The 25,814-nt window shown below is 44.9% G+C and overlaps 1 protein-coding gene across 4 annotated transcripts; it reads left to right on the forward strand.

The window, feature by feature from the left end:
- Positions 1-470: 470 nt before the first annotated feature.
- On the forward strand, positions 471-21,387 carry LOC128426444 (serine-rich coiled-coil domain-containing protein 2). 4 transcript variants are annotated; one of them, XM_053413317.1, is made up of 15 exons: positions 471-999; positions 3,376-3,443; positions 9,924-11,213; positions 11,697-11,864; positions 12,002-12,178; positions 12,252-12,316; positions 13,165-13,332; positions 15,324-15,414; positions 15,680-15,821; positions 15,952-16,047; positions 16,167-16,263; positions 16,560-16,643; positions 17,019-17,105; positions 17,242-17,367; positions 20,989-21,387. In XM_053413317.1, exons 3-15 carry the CDS (start codon positions 9,965-9,967, stop codon positions 21,385-21,387), a joined length of 2,949 nt encoding a protein of 982 aa, XP_053269292.1. In that variant the 5' UTR covers positions 471-999; positions 3,376-3,443; positions 9,924-9,964. The 4 variants fall into 4 exon arrangements, with proteins under 4 accessions (XP_053269292.1, XP_053269291.1, XP_053269293.1 ...); XM_053413316.1 differs by lacking the exon at positions 3,376-3,443; XM_053413318.1 differs by lacking the exon at positions 471-999 and having other exon boundaries at positions 1,113-3,443; positions 15,740-15,821.
- The last annotated feature ends 4,427 nt before the right edge of the window (positions 21,388-25,814 follow it).

Below are 25,814 nucleotides of genomic sequence, written 5' to 3' on the forward strand. Positions count from 1 at the left end.
TTTATTTGTGGTCAAATTGACTCCAGGAAACCAAACACAATGTTTATCATTCAGAAAGATCCTATTTTAAATGGAATATAATCAGACCATCTAATACGACGAGTGCTTTACTAACAGAACCCACATTGAGCATCAGAAGGCTGAACGCAGCTCACTCTCAGTGTTCACGTGTCTCTTCTTTATATGAATCTTGTTGAATGAATTTAATATAAACTTCCAGAAGTCATATTAAATTCATTCATTAATAACTTAACAAATAACAGGTTTTTATTTTCTATTCTTGTTTTTCTATTTTTGTTTATGTATTTTATAGATTCATGAATTCATTGGTCAACAAATGCATTCATGGATATTTCACAATAAAATGCTTCATTAGAGTTTAGCTGAATATTTTTCTAATTTTATTTAGTCGAGTTTGGTCATGAAAGGGTTATTGCGAGGTGGTGACGTCAGTGTCAGCTGTGAGCGTGTGTGTGTGTGTGTCTGTGTGTGTGCGTGTTTCCTCTGCTGCTGCTGAATCATCCACACACACACACACACACACTCATATAAAAACACTGGGCTTTTATTTTGACAGTTCTCTGCTGACTCCGCACGAGCAGGATTCTAAGGTGAGCCCGTGCAGGTGACAGACTCGGTGGAGACCCCGTAGCGTGGATCAGACCGAGGCTCTGCGGAGACGCTGCTGCCGTCGCTGCTGCGTCCTGCCCCGGGTGCGTGTCCTGCCTCCTCCCGGTGAACCCTCCGTGCTCCCGGGGAGTGTCCTCCGTGCTCCCGCTGATGGTCCTCCGTCCTCCCGGTGAAGGTCCTCCCTCCTCCCGGTGAATCCTCCCGGTGCACCGCCTCCGAGTCCTCCACTGAACGTCCTCCGCCTTCCCGGTGAATCGACGCTTTATTTACCGGAACTCTTCGTGTTTATTCCGGATTGAACCGAGCTCAGGTCCTCCGGAGCCTCCGGAGCCTATGGACCGTGACACCGTTTCCGCTTCCACTCGACAGGTGAGTTAACACCGGAGAACCGAGCCGGTAACACAACCTGCTCGTTATCAACACACACGGAACCGCTTACACGCACACAGACACACACCGGGTCGAACCGGGTACCGGAGGAGGAACGCCCCCGACGAGCTTCTGTGAGGTTCTGACCGGAAGCGAACCACACGTCGTCATCCTGAGCTCATGATGGTGACTTCACTGTTTCTCTCTGGTTCACACGTCCTCTGTTGAAGCTCCTCTTCGGGTTCATGGGTTCGATTCTCCTTCAACAGCAGCACGGACTCACAGGCAGACTCAGCGGAGCAGGTTTCATCACACAGGTCAGGTGACGTCATAGATAAACAATAACTGACCAGAAACAAACAGGTTTCTGTCTTCATCTGAATATTGTTTTGTTTTCACTCTTAAATCCAGTAACACCACGTGATCCAGTCTCTATTGTCCCATCGTTTACTGGAGGTTCATCAATATGAGTTGTATCTATACAAAGAGACATGTGGTTATCTGGTCTCCTTTTAATTGTGTGATTAGCAAATTGTATTGCTTTAAAAGTACTTTGTGTATTTTATCCTTTAAAGATAAATTAAATGACAATACTTAAACCTCCATCACCAGTTCCCATCACACTGACAGCTCCACCTTGTGACCAGCCCACAGTCATCACACATTCTGTCAGTCACTGGAAATGAAGAATAAACAGCTTCTGTTTATTTATTTTAGAATCCTATTAGTTGTGGTCAGAGTCATGTGACCACACCCCCACAGCTTCAGGTCATATCCAGCTGCTGAGTCGTCGCTGCTGAAAAACATTGACTAGAAGCTCCTGAAACCACATAACATCATATTTAGTTAGAAGGAGGAGGAGCAGGAGCAGGAGCAGCAGCAGCAGGAGGAGCAGCAGGAGGAGCAGCAGGAGGAGCAGGAGGAGGAGTGTAGTCATGGACACAAAGTGAGGAATCTGACGACTGGTTCTCCGTCTGTGGACGTTCCTCTTGACAGCAGAACATTCCTCGTGTCCTCAGCTCCATTGTTTCCATTCTTTAGATCCACTAGTGTCACCTCCTCGGTCCACGCTGCTCCTTTCCTCTCCTTCACACCACTGCCAGGAGCAGAACCCGGTTCTCTGAGGGGATGCTGGGTGGTTCTTACCTCGGCACCACTTTAGAACCGGCTGGTTGTAATTGATTCTGACATTTACAGTGGGTTCCACAACTTGCTTTGGTTGTAATGGTCTTTGGTTCTGCAGGTTCTGTCAGTTGAATTGTTTGAAGGTTCTGAGCCCTGTGGTTCCTCCAGTTTGGGGGGGGGTGGGTGTGTGTGTGACTCTGGATCTGTTGGTTCTGTGTGTGTGTGTGTGTGTGTGTGTGTGTGTGTGTGTGTGTGTGTGTGTGTGTGTGTGTTAGTGTGGTTCTCTGGATCTGTTGGTTCTGTGTGTGTGTGTTAGTGTGGTTCTCTGGATCTGTTGGTTCTGTGTGTGTGTGTTAGTGTGGTTCTCTGGATCTGTTGGGTCTGAGTGTGTGTTAGTGTGGTTCTCTGGATCTGTTGGTTCTGTGTGTTAGTGTGGTTCTCTGGATCTGTTGGTTCTGTGTGTGTGTTAGTGTGTTTCTCTGGATCGGTTGGTTGTGAGTGTGTGTGTTAGTGTGGTTCTCTGGATCTGTTGGTTGTGAGTGTGTGTGTTAGTGTGGTTCTCTGGATCTGTTGGTTCTGAGTGTGTGTTAGTGTGGTTCTCTGGATCTGTTGGTTCTGTGTGTGTGTGTGGGTTAGTGTGGTTCTCTGGATCTGTTGGTTCTGAGTGTTAGTGTGGTTCTCTGGATCTGTTGGTTCTGTGTGTGTGTGTTAGTGTGGTTCTCTGGATCTGTTGGTTCTGAGTGTGTGTTAGTGTGGTTCTCTGGATCTGTTGGTTCTGTGTGTTAGTGTGGTTCTCTGGATCTGTTGGTTCTGAGTGTGTGTTAGTGTGGTTCTCTGGATCTGTTGGTTCTGAGTGTGGTTCCGGCTGCAGAACGGGGGCTCAGCCGGTGTCAGGGCAGAGGAACCTGGTGACAGATCAGAATCTGTTTATTTCCGTCTCTCTGCTGGAGTCACTCCTGAGCTGGAGGATCTGCTTGTGACAGAACCGAATCATGTGGAGAACCCAACAGTGATGAGACAGCTGCCTCACTGTGGTTCTTCTGTTTGTGTTCTATCAGGAGATAGACGGATCCCCACAGTGAAGTGTCCAGGATGTAGCCCTAGCCCTCGGGTCTCTTCCTGGAAACACAGTGACGGTGCAGAGTTCTGCTTCGCCTCCAGGCTGTGAATAATTCATGAGTTAGTTCCTCTGTTTCAGTTTAAATCCCACGTTTCTTCAGGCTCCATAACAGTGAACGTTCCTCCTCACAGAGACCAGCAGCAGTTACATCTGTTCTACCAGATGTAGAGAACATCTGTCTGTACAGGAAGGAACCAGGGTAAACTCATTCTTTTGTTTCTGCTCATTTCACTTTCTGTTTCAGGTTGTACGTTATCTTTTTCTGCACAGAAGCTGACGCTGACAGTTCAGAGGCTCAGACCACAGAGCGGCAGCACAACCAGTTTATTACAGGAACTATTACCAGAATGTTCTATGGTCATAACTCACGTCACTGAGAAAAGTCTGCGAGGTGTCAGAAAGTAACTTCATGAGAACACGTGACAGGAACCCAGATGTGGTTAGATGATAAACGAGATGCTGATGTTCTCAGCCTCCACTTCAACCACCTCTCTTCTGAGCAGAATCCTCACCTATCTTCTCAGGATCAGTCCTGTTCTCAGAGGGTGTGGTCTCTGCTGAGTCTTCACTTTAAAGACATGTCTGTGTTCGTCCTCGCTGTGAAATCTGTGGAATTTCAATGATTCACTTTATGAAACCACAAGGGAGGTTGTCAGTGAGAGTGATGTTGTTTGATCAGGTTGGAAGAGACGCACAGTTTGAACCAATCACTGAGCTGCTTAACAAAGACATGTGTTCATTTTAAACAGCAGCTTCACTCATTAAACACATGTTCACTGCTCAGTCCAGATGTTACGAGACATTCGGTTGAAACCTTTAAATGACAAAAGCAACAAAAAGATGAATTAATCAATATAAAATAAGCAATAATACCAAGTGAGAGTGGACGAGTCACAATTCAGAACAGATTCCAGAACAACAAACAATCACAGCAAATAGACCCATTATACATCAGTTAGCTTCCGTAGATAAGCCTCTCTCTCTCTCTGTTTCTCTCTCTCTCTCTCTCAGGAAATACTCTGTGAATCTCTTCATCTCTCTCTCTCTCAGGAAATACTCTGTTTATCTCTCTCTCTCTCTCTCTCTCTCTCTCTCTCTCTCTCTCTCTGTCTCTCTCAGGAAATACTGTGAATCTCTCTCTCTCTCTCTCTCTCTCTCTCAGGAAATACTCTGTGAATCTCCTCATTTCTCTGTCTCTCTCTCTCTCTCTCTCTCTCTCAGGAAATGCTCTGTGAATCTCCTCATCTCTCTGTCCGTCCTCTTTGTCTCTGACCGGGTGGAGTCTGTCTCCTCCCTATGATCAAATCATCATCATCACTTGTGTATCGCTCAGCTGTCTTTATTATCTTTAAAGTTTCACATGTGAAGCAGCAGCAGCAGCAGGTTGTCGGGTCCGACTCGTTCAAACAGGAACATGTGGGAACATCCAGGTGAGGGGCGGAGCCTGTAGAGCAGCAGGGGCGGAGCCTGTAGAGCAGCAGGAGGCGGGACATGATGTATAAACTCTGCCGTAGAAAGATCAGTGTTGTTGTTTCCAGCTCATCCACACCGCGTCGGCCCTCAGTCTTCGTCTTCTACGTGTCCGGCTCCTCGTCTTCATCCTGAGATGTTTGTGTTCTTCCAGTTTCACGTCACGTGTTAGAAACCTCATCAACACGTCCACTCGCTCACTGGGAAGCTTCCACACATTGTCCTGCTGGTTCCTCACATGGACTCTGACATGTTACACACAGTTTTCCTGGGAGACTGCAGGAGAAGATCAGGAACATGTGAGGAACATTTGAGGAACATGTGAGGAGAACGTCCGGACTTCTTGTCTGTAAACAGCTTCATTTGTCACCTCACTCAGACGTGAAGCTTGTTTGCTGCTGGAATTGTAGAAGTAGGTTCCTCGGCCTGGGGGGCTGGGGATGTTGGGGGGGGGCTGGGTGCAGTGTGGTGCATTATGGGAGTTTGGTGCAGGGCTGTAGAGAAAGAGTTGCTTTGTGGCAGATTAATGATGATGTTGGTGGTTGGAGAAGGGGGGGGGGGGGTATTGGAGGGAGTGAAGGTCCAGAGCCTCCAACACAACAGGGATGTTGTCCGAGCCAAGTTGCTATTCAGCTAGTCAGAGAGGGGGATGGGGGGGGGGGGTCTCATGTTCAGACTCGGACGTTCTTTCTTCTGTTTCTGTCAGAACTCTTTAAAAACACTTCACACACGCACTTTGATTAAAAACATGAATTCCCTCAAACGGCTGCTTGTCTGGGTTGTGAGTGGCAGGTCGTGTGTGTGTGGAACCAGGCTGAAGCTAATGAGACCCAGTGTAACTGTGTCCGTGATGCTTTGAGGAGGAATCAGACACAGGACGTGTCAGCTGGTGACACAATGAAAAGGTTCAGATGTTCCTGAACTCAACACCAGGCTCAGGGAATCAGTTCTTGATTCTCTGACCCTGAGGCTCCGCCCACACTGATACAGAACACATGTCACAGGTAAACAGTTTTCAAACTGAAACGAGACCAGTTCACTAAAGGCTGGGGAACTCCACCAGGTGCAGCCACAGCTACAGGGAGGAGTTTTAGAACTATTACGTGACAGTGTGGGCGGAGCCTGAGACTCCACCTGTGTTTCCACCAGTCAGGTTCTCTGAGACTCAGACTGAGGCTCAGTCATGTATGATGCTGGTTTATTCAGCCACACTGGGTGGGTGTGTGTGTTAGTTAGTGAAGAGGGTGTGTGTTTGTTGGTTTAATATCCAACAAGGCAAAGCATTCATGTAGTGTGTGTCACATCTGGCCTAAAGCTGTGAGTGTGTGTGTGTCCATGTTGTTTGTTGTAGAAAATATATTATTTATTTGAACTTGTTGACCTTTGAAACAGGATCTTAAACCCTGTGCTACTTTCGCCTCCAGAACATTTCAGGTCCAGACTTCAGTGTTGTGGCTCTTTTATTCTGAAGAGGAGGGAGGTGTGTTAGTTGTGCGTCTCTGTGTTCGGCTTGTTTCTTTCTGTCTGACTGGTTATTCAGACTGACACTGAGCATGTGGACGTCGGGCTGAGAGGAAACATGTCGCTCACTCTCCACGGATCAAATGTCCTCCACAGACCTGACAGGGGACCTGTAGGGAGGACGTCTTTTAAATACTTCACACAGAAGCATCAGTCCCACTCGTATGCTCATATGAAACGTCATCACAGCAGAAATCAGATAAACAGTAGTTATCTCTCCAGAGACAAACCAACGTGTCATTGGTTACATCATGTGACCTTCAAACCTTGAACAGCTGCTCAGAGTTCAGTTTCTCCGAAGGACAAGTGGAGAGAAACACGCAATCTCATTTCTTACAACACAACAGACTGTTTGTGTTCCAGCTTCTTATTCAGGAGGTTTCAGATTTGATTGTTTTTACAAAACTCTCTGAAAGTGATGGGCGGTGTGGCCTAGGGGGGAGAGTGGGCGTTCTCCAACAAGAAGGTTGCCGGTTCAATCCCCACTCTTCCCCATCTGCATGCCGAAGTGTCCTTGGCAAGATACTGAACCCCTAAATGGCCCCTCATAAATGTTGAGTGTACTACTTGTAAGTCGCTTTGGACAAAAGCGTCAGCTAAATGACATGTAATGTAATATAACTTTCACAAGATGATGTAATGAAACAACTTTTACAAAGCAAAAAAGTTGAGAATTAAATGATAAGTTATCCATGATTCTGCCAAATGTGGAAATGTTAGGAAACATATTCTATTTGTAAAATTCGAAATTGATTAGCAATGATTTTTTCCAGTTATTCTGAATCAAAAGATTTTCCGAAATGGAGCTAGGGTGAGGTTAATGCAGTGTACAACTCAAAGTTAAAAAATAATCAAACACTGCAATAACTTGAAATAATTGCTATTTTAATTAAAAAGTATTTTAATACTATTTAGTGGGAATATCAGTGACTCACCCGAGCAATATAATCAATACATGATGTAGACAAATTATTATTTAGTTTATCACTGATCTTTCCATAAAGTTTTGTGTTTGTATGTAATGCAGCGTATGAGTGTATGAATCTTAAACTGTTGCATACAGTCCAGGGTAGATGATGTCGAGTTACTATTGTCAGCTGTGAAAGGGAGAGGATCTAAGATGGAACCCTGAGGAACACCTCTGTGATTCCAGCCTCTCTGAGGTTTTACAGCCAAATCATCAGATAATCAAGACATTCAGAAAGTACTAATAAGTGGAAGAACAGAAACATTAACACAAGTTGTCTATGTTGTTAATAGAAATCCTTCAGTGTTGATGAATGTTGTGCAGCGTCCGCCCCCAGTTGTTTGATTCAGGCCGAGCAGCAGCAGCTCAGGTTGCTGTTGATTCATTCATCACTGAGGGATGAGGGAAGATGATCCGGCCGCTGGTGGAGATTCAGAACTTGCTGCTTGCATTTTGATTCTCAGCTGCTGAGAGCTTGTCTTTATCAAACCGAGCCAGTGGAGGAAAAAGACGTCCACACGGTCGGGTCAGTCCTGAGCATCTGTCGTGTCCCCGAGCCGTCACGACCTTTGACCTTTTCTCGGCCTGATGAAATGTGACCTCACCGAGTGGAAAGACTCACCTGAGAGCAGCTGTTTGAAAGTGAAGGGACAAAGAGTCACTGAGAAGGAAAGTTCCTACTAACAGGACCATGGAGCTTTAATACACATGGCCTCATCTGCACTGACAGGATTGGTCCATTAAAGATTGGTCAATTGACAATCGAAAAATATAAACAGTTTTATTTCCGATTCCTCATTAAAGTAAAGATTAGATTCAAATTTCAATCAAATTTATATGAATAGCTCATATTCACATTTCACCATTTATCTCATGGGGCCCATTACTAATGAAATTGTCATTTAAAAAAATAATACATATAAACATTTCTAATAAGATAATCAAGCAGAGTGTGTTAGTTATTGAACCTGATAGTCCAGAGCTTTGCACATGGAGCCTCCTCTGGCTCTCGAGCAGTCGGCTGTGGATTCCTGTCAGATCAGTGAACAGAGAACTGGAGCATGAGCACATGGATGACCTGCTCGCTTTGTGGGCCATGTACAGTACGAGGGGGGAGGGGGGAGACGGAGGGCAGAGTCTGGAAATGAAAACCAGACGCTTCATGATATGTGGTTTGATTCAGATTGTTGTGAATTCTCAGTTCAGGAGTCGAGCTGAGAACCCGGAGCTCTGCAGGGCGGCTGGGTCTGTGGGACCTTGTGACGGTTATCCTGTGTATCAGTGGCTGAAAACATATAATGTATAATATCAGTGGTCACGTGGTCACCTGACCTGGGATCAACCTCAGGCTCTTTATCCTGCAGGGTTATGTACCATGTTAGGAGGAGCAGGTGATGGTTTTATAAAAGAACTCAGGACCTTTCTGTTTCTCTCACTGAAATCACAAGTCATCTTCTGCTGGAGATAAGAACATGTGCTCTTTTAATTTAGAACAGCTTGTGATGCTCGGTGTAGCTGGAGGTACGGTGGCCTTGGGCGGACAAATGACTGTTTCTTTCTTTTCCCAACATCAGCACCATGTGCTCAGACTGCAGGGCTGGAGAAGGATGTGTTCTGGTTCTAATTTGGATTGTAGAACTGAGAAAGTGGACAACTGTCAGGATTTATACCTCTTGTAGTTATTTTTATTAAAGAATCTGGATTATGAATAATGTATCCATACATAAATATAAACTACACAAGTCATCAGTGTGATAACAACTGCCCCTACCTTACAGAAACCAGGGTCTTCAGTTTGGTCCACGTGCATGAAAACCTCACAACAGGATCTGTCGTTTGTTTTGTGTGTCTGATTTTCAACGTGACGCACACACACACACACACACACACTCACAGACACACACACACACACACTCCTGGAGACCTGAAACAGGTCCGCCTTGTTTCTGCCTGCTTCAGGGGATGTATTTGTGTGTGTGTCTGTGTGTGTGTGTGTAACCGTTTGGCTGATTGCTATCTTTCTGTTCTGCAGCTGATTGTTTTATTGCGGGTGTGGTTTGTGTCAATGTGTTGAAACTCAGCAGAACCGTCTCGGTGACTCTTGGTTCAGTTATTTATCACTAAATAATTAAAAGCCACAGCTTCTTACTACTTGAAATTATCTAAACTATAATTACCTTTTTGAAATATAGTTATCCTGTGTGTGTTTCCCTTGCACTTCTTCAGAGGAAACAGAATAAACATGAAACTGTGAAATGTTCGATAGTTGAATCATTGTTCAGTCAAAACATCAAAATATTCAATCTACAATTTTTCTGAATTATACAATATCTTAATTATGATGTTTGATTCCTTATAGATTGATCAATGTAAGCACTTCACTTATATTGTAAACTTCTTCTGTAAAGAGAATGAGTCGTCTCTTAAAACCAACACCGCAGCTTGAACCCAAACAATGAATCACATGTTGTGTTTCATACGTGTCAAATGTTACAATTCATAATTAAGGGTCATGTTTTGTTTAGGTCAGAATATTCAATCAGAAAACTTCTTAATCTGAATCCCAATGTTTGATCGTCCAGTGTAAACTTACCTCGTAGTTTCAAGAAGGACAAATGTGTTTTTAAAGAAATGAAACATCTTTAAAACGCTGAGCAGGAGTTTGAAGTTGTTCACAGTTTCACTGATTGACAGATTCTCTCTTTTCTCCGCCCACTGCAGCTCCACTGGCTCTTTCTCCATGGTGAAGTGGGCGGGGTCTGATGTCAGCCCCTCCCTCTTGTCCTGTCCACACTCCTGCCATGCCGACCATGGTTTCTAGGCTGCCCAAGTTTGGTTCGCAGCCCAAATCCATCGCAGCCTCCAATGGTGCTCAGATCCCAACTCCGACCGCCGGCACCTCCATCAGCGCTGCTGCGACCAGCAGCCTCCTCACCAACGGGTTCTACCATCATCCTGGCCCGATGGGGGTCAACGGTAGCGTAACAGCGCCCCCCTCTGCTGTCAAGAAGAATGGATTCATCAGAGTGCCGACTTCGATTTCCATGAAATGGAGGAAGGAGAACAGTACGACAGAAGATGGCAGCGACGCAGAGCGCGAGTGGAAAAGAGGAACAGCCGGGAACGTTGGTCAGAATCTCTCCGGCAACAACATCCATCAGTATCATAACCCACGACAGCAGGGATTGCCAGGGGGGGGGCGAGAAGCCAAAAAGTCGACCACATCCTTGGCAGGGAAAGTTCGTGGTTATAGTCCGCCGGTGACATCATCATCGTCTCCGTCACCACAGTCCAATCCGAGAACAGTTCCTGTTTCTAAACTCGGCTCCCCGGGTTCCAAACCGGGTCAGACCCCGTCCAGGACCAACGGGACAAAACGGGCTCCAACTGGTCTCGCTGGATCTCGACCGCGGACCGTATCCAATGGTTCCCTGAGGCAGCCTCACAGTTTTGCTCGTCCTGGTTCTGGTCCCGGTCCTCGATCAGGTTCCCCCTTCCTGAAGAAACCTCCAGCCAGCCGCTCACACTCCAGCGACAGCCTCGGCTCCGCTGCGCCGGTCCAGCTGACTGAAGAAGACCGATCCCGTAGCCTCACCCAGGTCCGACAGCAGCCCCCCCCCTTACTCATCCCTTCTTACTCCAATAAGAGAGCTGCTGAGCGAGGCCTCAAAGAATCAACCTCCTCTCTGGGTCCCCCTAGAGGCAGTTTGGTAAAATTACCTGTTATTTGCCACACTCCAGAGGGAAGAGGGGGAGGGGTCAAAGCTCCCCTGAGGTCAGGGGTCAGCATCCCCTCCCTCCTACCCCCCATTACCTTAAAGAAACCCCTCCTACCCAGCCTCGGCCCCGCCTCCAAGCCCAGCGGTATCAGCTACAAGCTGTCACGCCCGTCACTCATGAAGCAGCCCCGCCCCCTGCGGATGACCACGCCCAGCGTGTCAGGAGGTGAACAGGAAGTGAACCTGGGTCTGAACTCAGCGGAGCTGGCGTCTACGACAGGAAACAGCCCAGGTGTGAGATTCTGTACCAGCCACTGCTGCCCCCTACTGTTTATCTCTGTGAATCACTTTTCTAATAGCTCACCCTAAAACCATAATTCCCTTATTATCTACTCACCCTATGCTGATGGAGGGGGGGGTTTCCAGGGGTGTGTTTAAAGCCTTTATGTCCAAGGTGCATTCAGGGACTTTCAGAAGTTTTAACGTCCGCTAGCTTAGCCACTTCTAATGGACCCTAAGGCGTAAGCATCTGAAAGTCCACCAGTAGTGGCTAAGCTAGTGGACGTCAACATTTCTGACGGTCCCTAAACGCACCTCATTTGAAATGAGCAGCAGACACTGTACATAGGGGTGAGTAGATGATGAGTGAACTTTCATTTCTGGGTGAACTTTTCCTTTAACATCTATTTTTCTCGTGATCCTTCTCTGCTGTTTCTGTTTCTGCTTCTCACGAATCTCTGATTCCCCCCCCCCCCCCCCCCCATCCCGCCCTCAGAGAGAAGTCCAGAGGCTCTGGAGCCGGAGGGACTGTCCACGGAGCCCATGTCCCAGACAGAGGTGTCCATTGTTGCGGAGACACTGGAGGACATGTCTCTGTCTTCAGCCTCCTCTCTGGACAGAAACGACACCAGTCAGGAGTATATGGACGACTTCGACAACCTCGGTAAAGATGAAGGAAAACGCACTGAGAGGTTTCCTGTGTGTGTGTGTGTGGGGGGGGGGGGGGGGGGGTCTTAATACTTCACAGATCAATATAATTATTGCTCATTAAATAATGATCACTTCAACTTTTGTTTGCAGGAGATGGAGGAGTTGGTTTGATGCTCCTTTCCTCCAAAAACGATGAAGACGACTCGGGCCTCGACCAATCATGTGCCAGGTTGGACGAGGACAAGGCGGCCAGTAGCGGTACCAGTAAGGCAGTGGGTCTGTGTTTCCTGGAGGGCGGGGTGGACTGGGCCGCTGTGAGGTTAAGTGGTGAGTGATGTGGGATTGACACACAGGTCAGGATGGTTCTGGAAATGAAATATTACAGATGGTTTCTCTCCAGGCGATCGAGCGGAGCATCATCTGACCAGCAGGAGGAGGTCGAGTCAGCCGGATTATCACGAGCAGGTACAACCATCAAAATGATCAATAATCATAATCAAAACTCTGTTCTGGTGCATTAACAACACAATCATCTGTTCCTCCACACGTTGCTTCAACCAATCACAGTTTGTCTCTTCTTTTGAGATCAAGGTTTAGTGTAATATCTATTGAGATTAGTTTATTTATAAAATCTCACTTTGACTTTGTGTCATAGTGAATACGACTCGTTGGCCTCATGAATCACGATCATGTTGCGAAAGTGATGATGCAGATAAACAATATGCAGCGTGTTTTATGATCCAGGTTCCAGGTGACTTTGTTTATAGCGTCTGTCAGGAGGGTTTTAAATCATTGAAGTCAATTTAAATAATTTAAATGATATTAAATGATCCTGCAGGGCTGAGCAGCTTGATATGAAATAATGATTAAACTGAGTTCATGTTTATGACTTACTGTTAGTTGGCTGTAAGATTTAAAACGTCTGCTCTATAAACACTAAGCTTTTAATTGGAGAATAATAACGAGGCTCAGATTTAAATATTAAAACTGAAAAAAAAAATTGAATCTAATGTGCTTGATTATAAATCTGTTGATTAAAACCAATAAAATTCAAAAACAGATATTAGGAAATTTCTAAATAATTTAGAGAGGGTGAAAATACAATTAACCAGAATTATAAAAACATTAAATATTCTGATTAATTATCAGACTGAAGAATTTCAGGTGCATGAAACATGGAGATTGAATTTTCAGAAACAATCAGGGCTGTGATTTAATTCATTGTGATAAACATCAGATTATATTTTCTACTTTGATCACAATACAAATATGAGAGACAGATTTTAAATAAATGTCTGTCCTCCCCTTTGCAGGGAGGTTCCTCCCTGGATCTGTCGCCCTCCGACAGCTGTGGGTCGGGGGGCACCTACATGTGGGACGAGGAGGGTCTGGAGCCCCTAGGGGGCGCCGTCACCACCGCTTCCATCAACTGCAGCAGCACCCACCACATCGGGAGCTTCGACTCGGAGGCCAACAGCATCGTAAGGCGTGTGTGTGTGTGTCAGAGAACTGAGTCACAGTAATGAACTGATCTGAGGACAGTTTTTAGATCATTTTAAAGGTCTATGGAATCTGAAACCAGCTCAGTTGAGTCATCCTCATCACTTTGGTTTTGGCTCAGTTCCAGTAAAACACAAAGAGAAACCAGAGAGTTTAATACTCCAGCTCCGTCCATCCTCACACACAGCGACACTCAGAATCCACCAATCAGATCCAGCTCCTGGCATCGGACTGGTTCAGTCCCAGCAGATTGAATGGATCCTGAAACAGAGAGAAACAGATCAATCACTCAATCACAGTTATTTGTCTCATATTCCCAGTTTGTCTCACAGATGTTATCAAGAGCAACTTCCTCTGATCTTAACTCAAAGAGTCAAACTACAGAGAAACTCAGTGATCAGTGAATGAAGCTCAGTCCCATGTGAGGATCCTCTCCCAGGACACACACATGCTGATGGAACTCAACACATCAACACAACAACATGATTCACTACATGAGAAGAACCAGTTTGTAACTTCATGTAGAAGTTTGTGTCCGAGCAGAAGATCCAACCGACTCAGGTTTAAAGCTGAGTTGATAGAAACATTTCAACCTTGAGGAAACAGAAGGAGGCAGAAACCTGCTCTTCATCTTTAAATCTTCTTTATGTAAAGATGCGTGATTGACAGGTAGCTCTGCGTGAAGCCCTTTGGCTCCCTCTACTGTCTGTGCTGTGAATTCCAGCGGCCCACTGAGCCGGTGTCAGCTCAATGTTCAGTAGTTTATTAGAACTTTAACTTCAGTAAACAGTAAGTCATTAAATGTAGAATTAAAATAAACCTAAATGTGAGATTGAAGGTGCAGTTTTGAAACCTGTTGGTCTCATAATTCAGCTGCTGGGATGTGTGTGTGTTGCTGAAATGCATTGTGGGAGTTGTAGTGTTCATGTCCGCAGCGTGTTGAAGGTGTCTGAGGTGTTGAGTCTGTCTAATCAGTGGTTGTGTATGGAGTTCAGTTCCACACCGCTCATCAGGCTCGTTAATGAGCTCCTGCCTCCTCTGTGTTGATGAGCTGTGATTGACCCGAATGAGCCTCTGAGCCTGAACGATGAAGTTCACCACTTCTCAACTCACCACTGAAGTCTCCCTCGTTTAGCCTCTTTTCATTTGTTCAGCCGGTTTTTCTGCAGCTCTTCAGTTTTCATATAAAATTGTCTCCCACACAAAGAGACCAGTAGGGGTCACGGTGGCTCTGAGGACACACCTGACTCCAGAAGAGGTTTTCTGTCTTGAGGAGGATGGTCGGAACTAAGAAAGCTTGATTTTGTTAGAGGCCGTCATGAAGTCAAGTGAGAAATCTGCCAACTGATTGTTTGTTTGGCTTCAATACGAGAAGGAAGCAGTGATGAGTTCAGAGTGAGGAGGAGAAACTAGAACCAAACCTGAGAGTGAAGCTAAAGAGCAGAGGAGGAACAGGAGAGATTGATTTAAAGAATAAAAGAGAGAGAGAAAGTATAAGATGAAAAGATCGAAGGAGGGAGAAGGAAAAAGATTGGTTGAGAGGAGAGTAGTAGAAAGAAGAGGATGAAAAGGAGGAAGAGCGATAAGAGGAGGAGGAGGAGAGAGCAGAAAGAGGAGATTAGGAGGTAATATGTTGATGTGGATGACTGAGCTCAGCAACCTGTGTGTGTGTATTTGTGTAGGTGGGGTTGTGTGTGGTTGAGTGTGTAGCTGCAGCAGCTGCTCAGGCTGAACGTCTGGTTCCTCTCAGGTCACTGTGCTGTGACTAAGCCTCCACAGTTTTAACTCTTCGTCTCTTCATCCTCATCTTCGCTTTCGCAGGAACTTTCTCTGTGAGCTGAGGAGAAACTTCTGAATTGAGTTTAGATTTGATTTACTAACTGATCAACACATGATCTGTAAATGAAGATGGGGACACGTGTCGTCCTGTGTCTGTCCCTCAAACACACGTGTGTGTCCCCGTCTGCTTCAGGACGTCTTGAACACCCTGGACTCTTGTGATCTGGAGGATGATGATCTCATGCTGGATGAAGACTTTGCAGAAGACGTCTCCCTCCACAGCGGTGCGTTAACACACAGTTAAAGAATAGAACCACAAGTGAATTATCACAAACTGACCAAGATCCAACTTCTACAGCTGAATGTGTTATATCAGGTTTCTATGCTTGTTTTATTCTGTTCTATTCTAGCTGATGCTAGTTGGAGACAATTCTAGATAAAGGTCTGAAATAGCCCAATGTGGAATAGAGGTGGTACGTGCAGTTAACTGTCTAGGAGCTAAGATATTCATGTCCAGTTTAACTAAACAGCTGTTTCAACATTTCACAGATGTGTGGCGTGGTGTCCATCCTCTTAGTTGTGATCATGTGACCGGTCTGTCCCCTGCAGACGGAGAGGGGATGTCCCACATGGCTCAGTGGAGGAGACGGCAGCTCTGCTGGGGGACGCAGGACGTCCATGACAATGAAAGGTGAGGAGGTGCCTGCTGAGCCAATCAGAAAGCCTCATTTCAAAGTGGAGATGTGTGAGAAGGTCATGGACGTATTTAAAAGTTGAAACCGCTGTGCATCACGTTCACTCGATTCCCATCCTCCCGTCAGTGACCTCGTGTGCTACAAGCTCGCTGAGGATCCTGGGAATAAGAGAACCGACGCCACCAGGGACGATGACCTCATCCTTGACCTCTGTCCTTCCAGGTGATTCAAAACATCTTCAGCGTCATTTAAAATGATAAAGCACGTGTTTCTTAACCTTCTTGACACCAGTGAAGAAGATGTTTAGCTTGAACGTATCGTTGTGGGAACTGTTCCCTCAGGACTCTGGGAGCTGGTGGTGTGGATGTGGACGACCTGGCTGTCGACTGCTCTGCGCTGAGATCACAGCTGGAGAAGCTGCAGGTGTTCCTGCTGCAGGTCAGAGACCGTGATGGAGCTTCATTTCCTTCTGTAGCCACAGGAGAAATCCACACATCACAACATGCACACATTCTACCGGGATTCCCTTCTTACATTTGAGTCATGAAGCTGCAGGAGAAGTTTCAGGATTTTGATCCAAATTAAACATTTTAAACTGGAATCTGTTTAAAAGTCTTTCTCCACAGTTGCAGAATATTTAAAATGTTTCATCATGTTTGTGTGAATGAAGTGAGCAGGATGTTGTTCAGTGTTTGTTCTGTTCAAACTGACGTGTTGTGTAACTCTGTCTTCAGGAGGACGATGTGGACGAAGACACTCTGACCACAGACACTCTGAGTCCTGAGACCAACCAATCACATCGCAGCTCTGACGCTCAGGTCAGTTTCAAGCTTCACTTACAGCGGCGTGCTCAGTGCTCACGTGGTTAATTCAAACCACGGAGGCTAAAGAGTTAGCTAGCTAGCAGTCAGCTTGAAGACACGATGACAGAGCGATGTCGACACTGTTCCAATTTTATGTAATAAAACTGTGAAAACTGCAATATTTTCACTTTCTATTCAACAAACCATTAATTCTGTTAATGTTGAACGCATCACAACTCGCAAACTCTTAAGTTTGAGAAGGTGGTGACCTTCACACGAGGGGATATGAACTCTTCTCATTCAAACAGCCTCACTCACTTATACCACAGCTGTCGAAACTACATCTCCCAGGATGCCTCACCACAGCCCATGTGTGTTTTGTGTGTGTAGGTGCAGGCTCTCCTGCAGGAGGTGCAGCAGCTCAGGGAGGAGCTGAGGAGTCGGGACCAAACCATCGCTCAGCTCACACTGCAGCTGGTCTGTGTCTTTCTATGCTAGCATGCTAACGTCATCCTCAGACCGGTCGACTTTAAGTTAATAACGTTACATTCATGTGGAGTTAATATATGAGTGTGTGTGTTGTATGTTTTGTGTGTGTGTTGTGTGTGTATAGACTGTTCCCTCAGCGACTGCCAGGTGTCGTTGTCAGGAGATGACCGGAACGAGGGATGGACACACACAGACGAGCAGGACGGAGAGAGAGAGCGTGGCCTCGCAGACGCCCTGGAGAGAGAACACGGTGAGCACACACACATATGAAAATTAATAAAACAAACAACGTGTGGTTTCCTTTCAGGAGTCTCAGGTTTGAATCCCACCTTCTTCATTAGAGTCAGACTGATACTCTTCTCTGGAAGCCGATATTGGAGTAAATGTCCAGATGGAGATATATCGGTTTATATATGTGATGAAAAATATGATGTCGTTATAAAAACGACTGAAAACACAAATGAAACCAAAAAATATAAAACTCAAGTCCACGTCCTCCTGTCGTCTGTCCTCAGTGTGTCTTCTCTGGATGTTATGAAGCAGCCTCTTCTCTCTCTCTGTCCCTCTCTCTCTCTCTCTCTCTCTCTCTCTCTCTCTCTCCCTCTCCCCCTTCTTCCCTCTCTGTTTCTCTCTGCCTCTCCCTCCCTCTCTCTCTTCCTCCCTCTCCCTCTCTTCCTCCCTCTCCCTCTCTCCCTCTTCCTCTCTCTGTCTCTCCCTCCCTCTCTTCCTCCCTCTTCCTCTCTCTCTTTCTCTTCCTCTCTCCCTTCTTCCCTCTCTTTCTCTCTCTGCCTCTCCTTCTCTCCCTGCCTCCCTCCCTCCCTCTCTCTCTCTCTGCCCCTCCCTCCCTCCCTCCCTCCCTCCCTCTCTCCCTCTCTCCCTCCCTCTCTTTCTCTCTGCTGCTCCTCAGGCTCTCCCTCCTGTTCCATTCCTCTCTCCTCCCTGGCAGTATCAGCGCTCCAGGCCTTACAGGGGGAGGCCGAGGTCGGGCATCCCCTCCCACCTCGCTAGAAAAAGTGAGTTGCATGTGCCCCCCCCCCCCCCCCTCTTCTCCTTAGACCCTGATTAACCAGTCATCTCAGTTTTTCATCTCGCCCTCATCTTCCTTATGATTGAAAATCTGACATCTTTACATCAGGAGTTTTCTAAAACCACAATAATCCAGGAATAAAAAAAGTTTGAAATTGTATTAAATGTAAATATCACGTGTGTTTGTTTGTGTATATACACACACACACGCATGATGATATGATGTTTAGGTTCAGTCTGAGCTGAAGAGTCTGAAGCTCTGAAAGAGTCGTGAGGAAGATGCTCATGTTTGTAGAACTCGAACATTGAGGTGAAAGGTCAGAGGTCGTGACGTTAAATCAGATTTGTATTTATTCTCTAAACGACTCGGCTGAAACTCGACGGCCCTGAACCAGAAGTTCAGATTAAAAGTTTCTGTGATTTCAGTTATTCATGTGGAGCGACTTTCCTCTGCTCTTCAGATTCTGTTCACTTCAACTTTCTGTGATTTTTAATTAAAACTCAACTTTTCTTCATTTCACACATTCTTCCTCCTCCTCTTCTTTTTCTTTTTCCTTTTTGAACGTATTTGATTAAATGGGTTTCCAGCTTCTTATCCTTTCAGTTTATAAATCCATCCTTTCCAGCTTCTATCCTTCGACCTTTCATTTGAAACCCTCGAGCTGAACTGAGGACACTCGTCTGAGTGTGTGTGAGAGTTTTGTTTTTCTTCAGGTGTGTTTCCTCCTCTAACCTTCGTCCCTCTGTCCTCTGTCCTCTGTCCTCTGTCTCCTCGTCTCCGCCCTCGACAAAGAAGTGGAAAAACTAGTGCTTTACTTCAGTGACACAGCCTGGTACAGTAGAGACTTTTTTATCTTCCTCCATCTTATCCTCCTCTTCCTCCTCGTCCTGTCAAAACCATCAGACAAAAAAAACCTCAGTTCTCGTTTCAATACAGATGTAACTGAAACCTTACAGGTGTAGTAGTTCATTCTCGGCCACTAGAGGGAGTAACAGCCTCACGTTGTGTGTGTGTGGGTCTTTGTTGGATCTAAAAGAGCAAAAACACATTTGTAGGAACTTCTCAGAGTTTCACTTATCATTTTAATTAGTTTTATTTCACTTTGTCGGATACAAATTTATCTTTAATGTATTTATAATAAGAATAAAGAGGAGGAGGAGGATGTTCACTGCACCGTGAGATGTCTCTTCTTCTCTTGTCAGCTCCAAACAAACAGTTCACCTTTGTTCTCCTCTATTATCATTTTAATTTGAATAATTGAGCTAATTGATGATGCAGCCTGAAGTGACATTCATGTAGCGAGCCTCCGGGGGCAGGGGAGTGGGTTTGGATGGATCAGCACTGTGTGTGCCAGAGACCCGGCAGTCAGTGACTCCTTGTCCAACACAAGGTGAATCCTCCTTCAGCAGCAGCTTGTGATCCCACACTCCTCTTCCTCCTCTTCCTCTGTCCCGGCACTCCTCCATCCCTTATCCATCCATCCTGTCATCCAATATTTATGAGGGATGGACACTGACACATTTTGAAAATGGGAAATGTCCGGTCGGGCAGGCTGCAGTGCCTCTCATGACCACCAGGGGGCAGTATTGCTTCATGTTGGACTGAACCTTCAGTGCTTCACTAATGGCTCTGACTTCAAATGTAGTTTTATTATGTTATGTTAATGCAAACGAAGTAAAACCTCACATCTGTTTGTAGTGTCACATTCATACAGAATATGTATCTATTAATAAAGACAAATAGAAAATAATCCCAAGTATTTACTTGTTTAAGTAATAATCAGTAAAAAGTAAAATAAAAAAACAGACGATATGGACATAGAGGATGTTTGAAGACGTTTGGCTTCATTCACCAGTTTCATTGAAAAACGTGGAAACTGAGAATCAAAAAATAAAATTGTTAAATGGATTTTCAAAGTGAAATTAAAAATTTAAAAAGTGTTGAGATTGTTTGGAAGCAAGGACTTTGGAAACAGAGACAGAAGTGATGAGGGTTTTAATAAAAGAGAAAAAGAGAAACTTGGAAGTGATATTTTTGGGAATTGAAGACATTTTATAAAACCACACAAATAGAAATTTGAAAAGTGATGGTGTCTTAGTTTTAGTTTTTAGTTTTTAGTCAGAAACTCTGTGGAAAGTTTGTGTTTTTGAAAAGTGAAGGATTATTTGATTATTGAGCGAAGATGGAAAGTTGTGAAGTTTTGAAAATTATGACGTATCTTATGAAAAGAGATTTTGTTTGACTGTAGTGAAGCGAATCATCGATGGTTCAGTCTGAGGACGAAGATAATCGAATCATTTCAGCAGCTGCAGGTCTGAAGACATGAATCCATTTTCCTCTGAATTGATTTGAACATTTATAACATTTAAGTTCAGCTTGTTCCTGGTTGGAGAGTTGATATGTTTAATATGATTAATCTGTGATGAGGCTCCTCGTCCACTTTATGAACGTCTGGAATCAAACTGTTAAAACACTCGATCATCTCTTCTCCTCCGTCTCCTTCATCAGTTCATTCTGAGTTCATCTTCATCAGTGTCGTCTTCTTCTGGTTCAGCTCTTTGTGCCTCGGTTGGTAAACTCGTCCAGAAGTGAATAAAAACAAGTTCACAGTATTAGTATAGTATAAAGTAGTAGTTATATTTTCAGCTGCTTGTTGCCGTACATCATTGAATCTGTGGCTGAACTGTGTAAAGAACACGGACGTGTTAACGTTCCACACGTTCCACACGTTCCACACGTTCCACACGTTCCACACGTTCCACATGTCCTGTTCACGTGTGATGAGATCTAACCGCGACTCAAACGCTCATTCAGGTTCACAGCTCTTGTTTCTCTGTGTTTCAGTCACAGGTACTTCACTCCTCCGGCCAGGACGACCAGGAACCACTGACGGGCCGATTGTCCACGCCACTGCCTGCCCAAGCCCCGCCCCCAGCTCGCCCCTGCTATGAGACGCCATCTGACGCAACTGACTCCACGACCAGGGAAAGAGAGGATGATGGGAAAAGTTCAATGAAAGAGTCCAGAGGAGCCCACAGCAGATCACTGAAGCTCCCGCATCCCTCCAAGCTCCGCCTCTTCCTGTCTCAGACCTCCAGCACGGCCCCCCCCTCGACGACCAGGGCGTCCAAGCCGCCGGCGACCCTTCGTGACCCAGAGAGCCACGCCTCCTCGGGGGTGAGGCTCGGAATGCTGGACTTCACCTTCGGCTCGTCACGCCTCCCGAAACCAAAGAGCCACTGAGCGCTCGCCTGGCGTCAGCTTCCTGCCCCCCCCCCCCCCCCCCCCCCCCACAAACAGGGCGGGGCGATTCTGAAAAATTAAAAATATATTTATCAAATATTATTTATTTATTTTTCAGTGAAGATAATAAAGAGATAAAGACTAAAGTTTTTAAATTAAACCATCTATAGGAAAACAGATTTTAGTTTAACATTTCTAAATGATCCCAAAGACATTTCCTGCTTTTTAATCTGGTGTTAGCAAACTGAAGGCGTAGCTAGCATCTAATCACTTCTCACGAATTAGTGGCTGCTAATGCTAATGTTGGTGGCTAGCCGCTAACAGCTAATCACTTCGAAACTAAAGTGTCTCATTATTCCATTATTTAAATCGATTTATAGCTAATTTGGGTTTCAGGAAAACAAAGTTTTTCCAGAAATGATAAATGTTAAGTTATTTGGTGATTGTATATTTAGTATTAGATTTGTTTTCGCTCGCTGTGTGTTAGGAACCAGTGTCTTTGTCTCTTGGTGCCTGGTTCACTGGCTGTGGGGACGTGTTGGCGCCTCCTACTGGACGAGCTCAGACCTGCTGCTCACATCAACTCTCTGAAGTCCTTGTCACCTTACTGTCATGTGACTTTGTCCGTGTCACATGTTCGATCCTCGCTTCGTGTTTGGTTCCACGTTCTCCTGAGCGTTCCCTGTCAGTTGATCGTCCTCCTCCGCCCCCTGGTGGAGAACCGGTCTGAAGGTTCTACGTCCCTTTGAACGACCGACACACAAACTGCTTCCACTTTCTCTCCAGCGACCAATCAGATGCTCCGACTGATGACACGTGATCGTCTGACTTCCAGCTCCGCTTGCTTCGATATTATAAACTATATAAACAGGACACTATGCAACAAGGGGGCAGGTTCAACTCCTCCTGCCCGAGTTCCTCTGAGCCAGAGCAGAGACGCAGTCGTATGAACATTTATGCAAATAACTGACATAGTGTAGGTTCACGTTTCATCCAGATGATGATGATGAAGATGATGAAGAGCTTGACCGCCGTGACGAGGATGAACTCAAATATCAACATGTAAACAACAACATAATCAGCTGATCAATCGTCTCAGTCTATAACGAAGGAGGCGTCCCTCCTCTTCATCCTTGACACTCACACACACACACACACACACACACACACACACACACCTGAGAGCAGCAGGTACCACTCCAGTGTTGTAGATAAACCCAGTTGCCATGGTGATGTAGGTGGACAGCCATGGCAACCGCCGCAGTGTTGAGATTTTGTGTGTGTGTCTGTGTGTGTGTGTGTGTGTTACCAGGTTCACTTTCACCTCAGAACAAACTCACGAAGCTTTGAGTCTTAACGAAGGATTTGTTCATGAAGAGAAATAAATAAACGTTAATCTTCCTCCGGCTGCTCGTCGTCCAATCAGATTCAAGCGTCATGTAGTTTACACTTCATCTTTTTAATGTTTTATTTAATCAAGTTCAGCTGAGTGAAACTTTATTTAGATTTTCACCTTAAAAGTCTTAGTTATCTGGACTCTCTGTTTTGAGTCTGAAAACAACCACTTGATGATTATTAACTCTCCGTTTTCATTGGTTAATTAATCACAGTCACAAAACTCCGACATTCTGAAGATATTTCACTTTTAAAAGTCTTTTCTGCGAGGACACGTCTGCCTGAAGACTTTTAATGTGAAGGATCTGCAGGAAGTGTTCACTCACAACAGTAAAAAAAAAGAAGTGTAGAAACAGGAGCAAGTTTCTCCTAGAGATTCCCCAAATATCAAAAACATCTCAAATATGAATAAATTACATTTGATAATCTTTGTCAGTGTTCGTTTGTTCCTGAAGTGAAAACACATGAAACCAGGTGAATGCTTGTGGATGTTTTTTAGCATCAGCTGCTTCAGGTTCCATAAATCTGTATTTCACTGTCTCAACTGAAACGTTTATTATCAGAATGTTGTCCTCACTCTTCATGTCTGTACAGTTTATCCTTCTCTTTTATTTTGAAAGGCTGAAGGACAGGTATTTTATTTTGACAGACTTCCTGCCATTTCCTGTATCATTTTAATTTTCATGTTATAACTTGCCAGCGTTTTCAATCTCGCCTCCGCACAACGTTAATTTATGTGACTGTACAAACTGCTGTGTTGAATAAGTCGTGTTATTATTATGAATAATGTTCTTACACTGAAACTCGAGCTTGTGAAGCGTCTGGCTCTGAAAATGCACTTTAATGAAACAACTTTTATTCCTGTTTTGTTTTATTGAGTTTTAAAATCTGTTTTGTCTTCAGGAAGTTCGGCCTCATGTTAAAGTGTCAAACGTCCTGAACCACAAATTATTCAAATGAAACATCCACTGAATTATTTTGGAATCAGAAATAAAACATTTAGTTGTTTATTTATAAACGTTTTGTGACGTCCACGCTGCATCAGTTGATATCCTGACCTTTGAACCCTGCTCTCATTGGCTCAAACCTGCATTGGAGCTGTTTCATTGGTTTGAGTGTGACGACGTCCATCTCCTCACGTACGATTGGCCGACACAGCTCTCTGCCTGTAGCTCATTGGTTCATGTTGATTGTTCTCTTCTGTCATTGGCTGAAATAAAAATAATCCCTACTTGAAAACTGAGTCTGGCGCGCGTGTTTGTGTGACCTCTGACCCTGGATTCAGTTCGGTGGGGGGGCTAGGGAATGCATTATTCCAATGTGTGTGTGTGTGTGTGTGTGTGTGTGTGTTGCAGTAGCACACACAAACAAAGATGGTGGCAGTAAACATCAGCAGCTGCTCTTAAATCTCCCACTACATTTAACAGCCTCCACTTTTATGGCTCCACTGATGGAGACTGAAGATTGTCTTCATGATCCACACACACACACACACACAGACACACACACACACAGACAGACAGTGTGTGTATACACGTGTGTGTTGGATTATTCAAAGTCCAGTGAAGTTTCATCTGAAGAAACTTTTCTCCTCTTCTTTATTTAACTCTAGTTTGTTAGTTTGCAGATCATCTGTTCATTATTTGTGAGATCAGAGGTTTTCAACATTTTGTTATTTCTTAGAGATTAATTCATGATGGAGTAAAGTCGTGTGATGGAAACCTGGAAACATCACAGTTATCTATGTGTGTGTCATTAGGGGCTTTCTGCAGAAAGGATCTCAGAGTGAAGATGGACACCAGTCAAAAACACTGGTCTCTCACAGGAGGACCAGGCTGTTTGCCTGAGCCAGTTCAGACTGGTTCTGCAGGTGCAGTTTGAGATAGAACCAAAGGAATAAATGATTTGCACACATTTCCATTGGGTTCTTTGGACAGTCAATAAGTAATGTGAAGGTCAGACAGGTTTCAGGTCCTGGAGTCTTCAACTATCAAATAGATTTCAACCACATTTAGTTCTTGTTCCACTGCAGTCGAGTTCTTCAGTCCAGGTCACTAATTTAACATAAACTAAAAACTTGAAGGAAAATATGAAGCAAACACAAAGTGAAACATTTCTCTTTATTAAATGAGAAAACCTGACAGATATGAACTCTGTGTGTAAATGATGAAGGTTCCTGAGACCAGGAGGAGAAATATCATCAGCCCGTCTGTCGTCACCCACATTTAATTAAACCCAGTTCATTAGAGCGTGTGTGTGTGTGTGTGTGTGTGTGTGTGTGTGTCTGTGTGTGTGTGTGTGTGTTTGTGTCTGTGTGTGTGTCCGGAACCAACCAGAGAACAGAGGAGAATATCTGTGTTGTCCTGAAACTCTCCAACTATAAAATTAAATCTTCTGCTCGGGAACATTGTTTATAGAAACTAACAAACTCAAACGAATGAGGCGTCTGATTGGTTCGAGGCGTTTGAGGAGAAAAGTCATTAAAGTTCCTCCGACACCAGATTCCAGTTCCTGAGGCAAACCCGCGGGCTAACGTGTTGGTGACCTACACGACCTCTGACCTCTGACCTCTGACACCAGGAAGTCGGAGAGAAGTCTTACTAGAAAATGCTTCTCCTCACTTTTAATGAACTAACAAGCTGTTTAATTAACTGATTAATTCTGCCAGAAGCTGCAAAGTCAAACTCTCATTTTCTTCTTCGGAACCGGTAACGACCTTTAACGATAACGAGTCCGTGTGTGAATGTGCGATAAAGTGACTAAAATAAATCTGCTGGTGAAAGACTCACTAACGTCAGTAAGAACTGGAGCCACACAGTAACAGATATGAACTGTGGCTGTAGATTCTTCTTTATATATTTAATAAGTGAGGAGAAACCGAGTTTGGCTTCAGAGCAACGCAACCTGCAGCTGTTTGTTACAGATGTTCACCTCATGGCAGAATGAAGCTCCATCAGGTCTGAATCATTCACTGCTTTACAAGAAAAATAAACTCAAACCTTTCTGGGATAGAAAATCCTTTAACTTCAGCT

This window comes from Pleuronectes platessa, chromosome 21 (assembly GCF_947347685.1).
Source record: "Pleuronectes platessa chromosome 21, fPlePla1.1, whole genome shotgun sequence".
In the NCBI taxonomy this organism is placed as follows: Eukaryota; Metazoa; Chordata; class Actinopteri; order Pleuronectiformes; family Pleuronectidae; genus Pleuronectes; species Pleuronectes platessa.

Bases quoted from the DNA above. Each gene is read 5' to 3' on its own strand.
- LOC128426444 (XM_053413317.1), top strand. From the start codon at position 9,965: ATGTCAGCCCCTCCCTCTTGTCCTGTCCACACTCCTGCCATGCCGACC. The intron at 12,179-12,251 runs GTGAGTGATGTG...GTTTCTCTCCAG, and splicing joins GGCCGCTGTGAGGTTAAGTG to GCGATCGAGCGGAGCATCAT. The intron at 12,317-13,164 runs GTACAACCATCA...TCCCCTTTGCAG, and splicing joins AGCCGGATTATCACGAGCAG to GGAGGTTCCTCCCTGGATCT.